Source organism: Haplochromis burtoni, unplaced genomic scaffold (genome assembly GCF_018398535.1).
Source record: "Haplochromis burtoni strain Fernald_Lab_line unplaced genomic scaffold, NCSU_Asbu1 Contig_225, whole genome shotgun sequence".
NCBI lineage: Eukaryota > Metazoa > Chordata > Actinopteri > Cichliformes > Cichlidae > Haplochromis > Haplochromis burtoni.
Window position 1 is genome coordinate 88,037 of NW_024582586.1, and position 8,891 is coordinate 96,927.

Here is an 8,891-nt window from a genome sequence, read left to right on the forward strand (position 1 = left end):
ATTTAGGTCAGTATCGGACCGATACCGATACGTAATATCGGATCGGTCCATCTCTAGTTACGACATTGTCGAACGGAGAGCGCTCCTCACGTGAAGGCTCCGGGAGGAAGATAATTTTGTCAAAGTAGTCCAAGTGCTGTCAGGATGATTGTGCTTTGGTTCGTCAAAGCAACAACACACACAGAGCAAGTTTTAATGCTTTCCAGAAACTGCAAAAGAACACTGCTCAAAAAATTACTGGAGCACTTTTTAATCAGAATATTGCATCAAGTCAGTTAAACTTCTGAGAACTGATGTGGTCAGGTTAGTAGCAGAGGAGGTTTTAATCAGCTTCAGCTGCTTTGGTGTTGATGAAATAAACAACAGGTGAACTAGAGGGGCAACGATGAGACAACCCCCAAACAGGTGGAGGCCACTGACATTTTTCCCTCCTCATCTTTTCTGGCTGTTTCTTTCACTAGTTTTGCACTTAGCTTGGGTCTGTGTCACTACTGGTTGCATGAGACGATACCTGGACCCTACCAAGGCTGGACAGCTTGGACAGTACAAACCAATCAAGATCAATGCGAGCCATTACTAGAAGATTTGCTGTGTCTCCCAGCACAGTCTCAAGAGCATGGAGGAGATTTCAGAAGACAGGCAGTTACTCTGGGAGAGCTGGACAGGGCTGTAGAAGGTCTTTAACCCATCAGCAGGGTCCACTGTGCAAGGAGGAACAGGGTGAGCGCTGCCAGAGATACAAAATGACCTCGAATAGGACACTGGTGCGAATGTCTCTGACCAAACAATCAGAGACTGACTTCCTGATGCCTGAGGGCCCGGCATCCCCTAGTGGACCCTGTGCTCACTGCCCAGGACATTGGAGCCAGATCTGCTTTTGCCATAGAATACCAGAATTGGCAGCTCTGTACTTTTCACAGATGAGTGTAGGTTCACCCTGAGGACGTATTAGAGACATTAAAGGATGTGGAGAAGCCGTGGAGAACATTATGCTGCCTGTAACATAGCATGACCGATTGAGTGGTGGGTCAGTGATGGTCTGGGAAAACATATCCATGGAGAAACACACAGACCTCTACAGGTTAGGTGACAGCACTCTGACTCCCATTAGGTATCAGGGTGGAATCTTTGGAGCCATTCTCAGACCCTACTCTGGTGCTGGGTGGATCCTGGTTTCCTCCTGTTGAATGGGAATCTCTGATCTCATGTGGTGAGAGTATCCACTCAATTCCTGGAGGATGAAGAAATTGATACCATTGACTGGCCCTGCTGGCCTGACCTAAATGCAACAGAACACCCCACATTATGTTCTATGTTTCAGTGCATCTGAGCAACCAGGTTGCACCTCAGTCATGCCCTGGTCCAGATCTGGGAGGAGATGCCCCGGTACACCATCCATAACCTGCTGCATCATTTTAAATTTTCAGGATGTCTTTGAATTCAGCTTTCTGTAGGTTGATCATTTAGTTTTCATCAAACGATGTGGCATCTTTTCATCCTAACACATTACCATTGGAGTAATATCCAACGTGATTTTTCAAAGTGGTCCATTAATTTTTTTGAGCAGTATATTCAAGGTGTGTATTATCAAGCATATGGAAATTCATGGTAGATATGTCAGTCCTTTTTATAAGGTGGTTGAACTAGTTCTCATGATGTCATCTTTTTCTTTCAGGTTATTCTTGTTGCGGGACAGTCAGAGTAATCCCAAGGCATTCGTGCTCACCTTGTGCCACCACCAGAAGATCAAGCACTTCCAGATCCTACCGGTCAGTGTGATTACAAAGCAAGAAAAATCTCACCACCTCTGTTAAGATGCACTGAAATGAGAAACGGTGTGAAAATGACACAAATTTGACTTCTTGTTATAGTCTGACTGCTAAACTGCAGTCACAGTCTCAAAAACCAGCTGCTGTGGCTTGTTGGCATCACCGGCAAAGGAGTATATTTGTCCCCAGAAGCAGGTCCATCTTTAAAAATAGTCTGCGATGCAGTTTAATTCTATAGTGTAAAAAAACCCTACGGCAGACTCTGCCCAGCGAGCCTGCTACACTCATTTAGCATCACCACCAACCCGTGTCCAAAGTACGCTCTGCTTTTTTAAGATTTTAAAATGTGTTTTTTGCTTCCTCCCAGGCAGCCGTGCACTTAGATTTGTTTTGCTGCAGGACAGAAATCAGCTCGAAACAGCTCAGAGGAAACAGATCAATCAGTTATTGACAAAGATGCAGTTGCATGGAGAAAGTGTTTTAACTTTATTTGGAAAAAGGTATATATGTATTTCAGACTGATTACATTGAACTGATAATAGATGGCCATTCTCCTCCAATGGAGTTTCTGTCCGTTCAGTCAAAAGTGTAAATGTTAAAAATGCCCAGTTGATAAAACTCATTCATGTTCATCCATCCCTGATATTCTAGTGTGGATCAAAGTGACTGATAGACAAACTAATCTGTAGGAGTATAAAATTTGTTGGTTTGTAGTTTATATCGTCAAAGAAATGCAAAAAGTAGCCAGTCGGATCACTCCACAGACTGTACTGAATATTAATGTCATCTCCAGGTCTGAGAAGGGATAATGTCCTAAACCTAACCCTAAACCTAACTGGCTTCATTAGTGTTTGATATTAAATCATTTGCTTATCTTATAAATGCAGTACAGTGGCCTGGCGATGTAGACCTGGATGTGATCATCTGTTTGCACTCCTGTCAGATGTTCCATGTTTTATCGTTACCTCATAAAGATCAGTCTCTGTCATGTGGTGTCTAAACTATCCCCTCTCCTCCGTCTGATTCTGCTCTGAAGTGTGAGGAGGACGGTCAGGTATTCTTCAGCCTCGACGACGGCGCCACCAAGTTCACCGATCTGATTCACCTGGTGGAGTTTTACCAGCTTAACAGAGGAGTGCTGCCCTGCAAGCTCAAACACCCATGCACCGCTGTGGCCTTGTGACACTCCTCCCCCCAAACCTTTCTTTGCACACCTCTCTCCCTGAGATCTCCCTCCCTCCCCTTCTGTCCCCTTTACCCCTTCCCTTACCAACGCAGTGGGGGTTGAGGAGATGGAGAAAAGTTACGTCCTGTTTTGCGGATGTGAACAACTCTGCTAGGAGCCAGGACTGGAAGTCGATGTCCCCCAGTGGGTAACGTTCGTCTCCACCTTACTACTGCTTGGTTGTTTGAATGAGAGCTGTTGGGACAGGCCAAGTGTCGAAGACTGTGGACTCCTGCGGTTGTTTTGTTATTGGTGTTCAGACCCCAGAAAAAGACCAGCGTGATGTGAAACCACAAGATGGCTACAGTATGTTTCCAGTGGGTCTCTTGGATGGATCCCTTCCTTTAGAGTCCCAAACCTTTCAGCCCCACCCACCCACCTTCCCCATCCTCCAGGCCTGATAAGCTGTGGTGCCCGCCCTGTCCTCGATACCGAGGTGGGCGGGGAGCGCCACCTTCTGACTTCCTCAATGATCATCAGGGATGGACGGGAACCTCCCTGGGTCCCATCAAACTTGATCCAGGAGTTTTCTCAACCTGTGCAGTCCAGTCTGGATAAGCTGACACCCTGCCCTCCACCCCCCGGAAACACCTTAGCGGGGCATGACGTGGCATCGCTGCCGTGTCCCGACCCACAGACCCCTGATGCAACCCCAATCCCGCCTCCACACGAGCTCAGAAAAAAGTCGGGAGAGAAACGAGAAGTCGCTGAAAGGCAAGACGAGCAGAGCAGGGGCGAGGGTTTGCTGAAAGGACAGAGGAATGTTTATCAGGAAGGCTGTACAAGCCTCTCTTGTAGAGTTGATTACTTGATGTCATTTTAATGCTGTTTTATTACTGTTGATTCAATGAAGAACTTGTTTTGCACTCCCGAGCGGACAGACGACAGCTCTTTAGCTAAGAGAAGCTGCCTCCTCTTCCTCCTTCACTCCCCTTCTGAAAAGCACGCATGTGAATTTCCATCAGCTCTGGCTGGATTACGGTGGTGTGGGAGCACAGTCACATCATGCAGTGCTTTCCAGTAAGGTTTAAGAACATCTAACTAACCTCCCCAGCCGTGTGTGTCGTACCAACAAGACCACAACAATTAAAAAACATGAATGTGCTCTTGAACCAGCTGTAGGTGTCTCAAGACTTTAAGGAAGAAGAGGAAGATTTTCAAATAGACTCACTTTAAAGTGTGTCGAGCCCAAGCTATCTACCATTTCGGTCTTTTTTTTCCCAATCAAAATGGTTATTTTATCTGTTGGTGAATTTGTCTTTGAATGTTTTCCTTTTACTAAATAATTTCTGAGCTCTCTGCTTGCACATTTTTAAAAAAAATCAGCCTGATTTGTTGTCGATGGGTTGGAGCTGTCGTGTTCGGATTCTGACCACTGTTCCCTCGTTGAAAGCACTCTCGAAACTTTTATTAAAAACATTTTAAATAATGAAATTTGAACAAATTACTTGAAATGTGAACTCAGTTGTCTGTGTGTCAACAAGCAGTCAAATGAGCTTCACTCGCCTTAAGTGAAAATTGTGAGCCTTGTGTATAAAATTGAAGCTATGTTTTAAAAAGTAATGCACATAGAGTAACACGTTTGGGATTTTTTATTCAGGGGTGGTGGAAGAACATCATGAGTGGGGAGAAATGGTGGGAGATTTGGGAAACAGTCCTTTTTTGCTTTCTTGTCAAGAAATGTAACACACTCACAGGATCTGTACGTTAAATATGAGGCTAATGCTAGCGTGACTAGCAGTCTTGACTCTGTGCAGTTAGAAAATTTGCCTAAAGCCACCTCTAAAGTCAGTAATCAACATGTTTTATCATCCTGGAAACAACAGTTTGTGAAAGTTATCTGATGTTTTTACTGAGCTTGGCTAGCTGGCTGTAGACTGCTAGCTAGCATCACACATAACTAGCTAGCTTCTCATCTCTGCCTTCTTTTCTAACAGGAAAGCAAAAAATATATTTTCCAAAAGGTCTAAAAGATTCCTGTAAAGTAAAAATCCATTGGAACAAAACTTTGAAAACATGTACTGGTGATGCAATCTCAGATCTGGATAAAATGTCAGTCAACTCTATATTTAGATATTTCCATTAGCTGCATGAAGTGAGCACCATTGCTAAACATCAACAGGGTCGCTAAATTACAATCAAGCAGAAATGGCTTCTTTCTTGATTTCACAACCAATCCATCAAACAACAAATCCACCGCTACAGAGACATAGGAAGCTAACATTACAGAGGGGTTTCGCTTAGTTTAGTAGTACCAGGTCATTGTTTGAGTAAATTAAGGGCCAGCAAGTATTTGTTTTTGTTCTTTCATTTTGAAAAAGTAAAAGTATTCAATTATTCAAGCTTCTCAAATAACAGGTTTAGTGAACTGAACCTCCAGTTTCAGATTGTTGTACTAGCTGTCACCTTTGGTTCTTGAGATTTTTTTTTCATTCTTTATTTTTTGTAGACACATGACCCCTAACCATGTGACATTAACTTGTCGGCCATTTTGGACATGTGACAATGTAGGATAAAGTGAACAAGGCCCCAATCACACAAGCCTACAGACTGGTCTGCAACCAGCTGGAAACCACTGGTCATGATGGGGAAATAAGTATTACTTGAATGCTTGCAAGTAGTTAATGGAGGTTGATGGTTTTCACTCGAAAAATAAAGTCTCAGGCACACATGCCTTCCGGGTGGTCAGTGGCCCCTATTTTTCCCCAATGACCCACCTGTCAGTATGGAAAACATTTTGGAAACTGTAAAAAGTGCCGCAAAAAAAGGAAACAAGGAATATTTGCTTTTATGTAAAAGTTGTCCTTTTTTGAAACATGCTGGTTGTAAATCTCAAGCACAGCTTTTACTTTGAAGAAGGAATCCTCTCCATCTCTGGTTTGTGTGACAATTTACTACTGCTCAGAGAGTAATTACAAATATCTTTCAGACATACATGACACACAGCGATGCAAATATGCTAGCAACCAAAGGAGTCATTGGGAGGTTTCCATTATAGCACCTACTTTGCAACTGATTTCACCCAGCGAGAGCCACCAACCTCCTGGAAGTACTACCAACCAGTCCGTAAATATGTTTCCCTGACAACTAGTGGTTGTAATGTTTCTAATATGATGCCATGTGAGAAATCTCAGTACACCAAAATTTGACCAAAATCTTCTAAATTGACTAAATTGGATATTAGCGATGGTTAGTCTGTAAGTCTAGCTGCTGTGATAGTAGATCTCATGGAAAACATTTGTCACATGAATGTGTCCAAAATGTGTTACCATTTTACTGTTTCGGTTTCCTTGAATTTTTGGTTGAACGCTAGCTTTATACTAGAACATACCACATGTATGTTACAGAGAACGAGTTTGCTAATAGGTGGCTAAATGCTAAACACAGAACCTTAACCTTATGCCCAATCTTGGCATTCATGGTTCAAAACTCATTAAAGTGGCATCAGTTTGTGAATCAGTCGGTATCATAAGCTTTCCCCCCCCTCTACCTAGTTGGTCTACTGAAAAAAAATGAGCTGTCATCAACCAATTCATGACATGTAGGAGAAAATGCCAATTGTTGATGCTGTTGCCAGGTCTCTAAAATTGAATCTGTAATAGTCAGCATAGAGATCAGTTCCAAAGAATTAGATTCGCATAGAAATTCCTCTCGAAGTAGCTTAAACAGATCACGAGTTAGTTTATTTTTGACCTTATTTATAGTAACAGGAAAAAGATGCCCAAGAAAGGAGACGAGGAATCCTTTTTGTCATTCCTACTGTCACATGACCAACTGAACCCATGTGACATAACACCTGCTTTTGTGCAGCACCCGTCCCGCCCTCACCTGCAGTTTCCATCCATCCTACCCCAGATTCACAGGGTGAGAATGAGGTCGGCAGACTCTAAGCACCGACACTGATACACACACAGACACACATACAATCCACTGCCGCCACCAGCCAACTAATCGCGTGACTTAAACGACTCACCAGCTCTGCACTCCACCAATCAGGCCTTTCTGGTCAGTCAGGTCAGACTCTCTCCAGGGATTGGATAATGCTTGAATCCCCCGCCCCCCTCTCCCACCTGTGTCCAGCCTGTAAGCTATATGACCCTGTGGTAAATGTGTGTTGGTGTGCGGATGACCAGACTGTTATATTCACTCTTCAGGAAGTCTGCTGGCTAACGCGCTTGCCCTTTTAGAGGCGGTAAGAAGACAGTCTGGTAAAGTCGGGGGGGTAAGCTGCAGATTTAGAGGAGACGGGAGTTTGACTGGAAGTTTCCCAGCATTCCCAGTCATCAGTTTAGGTTCTTCCCTGTCTGACAGAGGATGAAAGCCACGTCACTATGGGTCAGCGGGGACAAAATCACCGTCCTCCCTCCATTTTTTTTTTAAGTCACTGTGCTACAATGCAATCGTTCACAGAAGTCCAATCATATGAATATATACCAGTATAAAGTCTTGTTTTCAAAGTATGTGAAGCTATGGAGAAGATGTAGATCTAACACTGTACCTAGGTCACAGATCACTATGTATGGGCTGTTATGCTTTTGCTCATAACTCCATGTAAAATGAAGAATGATTTGTTTTTTCCTTTTTTTTATTATATGATTGTGTGTATGACTTTATTGTGTATTGTCTTTGGTTTGCCACAAAATGACGTATACCACAGCATATACAGTATTAATTAAATTAAACTTTTTTTTTTTATTTTAAGAAATCAAACTGGATTTTTGGCATGTGTCAAATTTCTGAACTTCAGTTGTGTTTATAAGCTGACAGGCTGTCGGAGTCTTCATCTCTGCCAGGTTTCAACTCTTTCAGTATTCCCTCTCTGTCATTTATACTCCATGTTTGGATATTAAGCCCACACACACACACAGCATTGTTTTTTGATGGAGAGCGCACACGCTAATTCTTAAGCTTTTCATCACAAGTAGTGCAATTATAAGCTGTAGCTCCAGAGGATTGTGCATCTCATTATAATGTCTATGTTGTCTGATTATTTTTCTTAAAGGTGCGTAACATTTTTTTGTATTCTCTCGCAGCACGTGCCTCTTTCTGAAACGGTCACAGCTCCCTAGTTGCCGTCCGTCCACTCTCACATTGCGTTTCAAATTAGCTGTGACTGTGAAATGCAGCCTTACCGGAACTAAATGCTAATGTGGACGTCACACGTCAGTCCCACTGAACTTCGGTGACTTACACTATAGGTGCAAGTGAAGCTAACTCAGTGTTTTTATTGCTGGGTCAAAGTCATCATAAGTTGAAGTCAAATATAAAATTCCAGGGAGGAAAAAACAAAAACAAAGGATCAAATGAACTGTAATCATTTTTTCTGACGTACACTCCTCCACTGTGCTTTGCTTCATTCTGTCTGTGCGGCTCCTGGATCTACATTGTATCCTTTTCAGGTATTTTTTGTACAAATAAGGGACTGATATATTCTCTGTTTATTGGAAATTAGAATAAAAGACAACATTGCTATAAACCAAACATGCCTGACTCCTGCTCTGTTCTCTGCTGTTTGAAGTTTGGATTAGATACGCTATGTATTCTCACTCGCTTTTATTCTTGCAACCAGGTTCCAATTTTGGACATTTTCATCCTTCATGGAATATTTTCAGGATTAGTAAATCAGATACTCCTTAGAGTATTCCAGTCTAATAAGGTACAGGAAGCTGTCTTTCTAATTTTTGCCTTTTTATCATCAATTAATCTTTCATTTGAAATTTGAAGCAAATATATTTAACTGTAATAAATAATGTAATTTAAAGGCTACAGAGATAGCTAGTTAGCTTCTAGGATTGTCCATTGTATCCAAAAAACAGTTACTTTTGAGTATTGTGCCACCCCTTATTTCTTTATATTTTTCCAGGAAATGGGAAACAGCTGCAGAGATTTCTGGGGGG

The 8,891-nt window shown here is 42.5% G+C and overlaps 1 protein-coding gene across 7 annotated transcripts in view; it reads left to right on the forward strand.

Moving 5' to 3' along the window:
• LOC102299313 (growth factor receptor-bound protein 10) overlaps positions 1-8,475 on the forward strand; it is a 53,136-nt gene extending 44,661 nt beyond the window's left edge. For 6 of the 7 annotated variants that reach the window (XM_005937300.3, XM_042226742.1, XM_014338421.2 and 3 more), the window contains 2 exons: positions 1,676-1,769; positions 2,806-8,475. In XM_005937300.3, coding sequence (XP_005937362.1) covers positions 1,676-1,769; positions 2,806-2,952 — 241 coding nt within the window. In that variant the 3' untranslated portion in view covers positions 2,953-8,475. Of the gene's footprint in view, positions 1-57; positions 1,795-2,805 lie in introns of those variants that run through there. The other variant, XM_042226743.1, reaches the window with a different exon arrangement.
• The last annotated feature ends 416 nt before the right edge of the window (positions 8,476-8,891 follow it).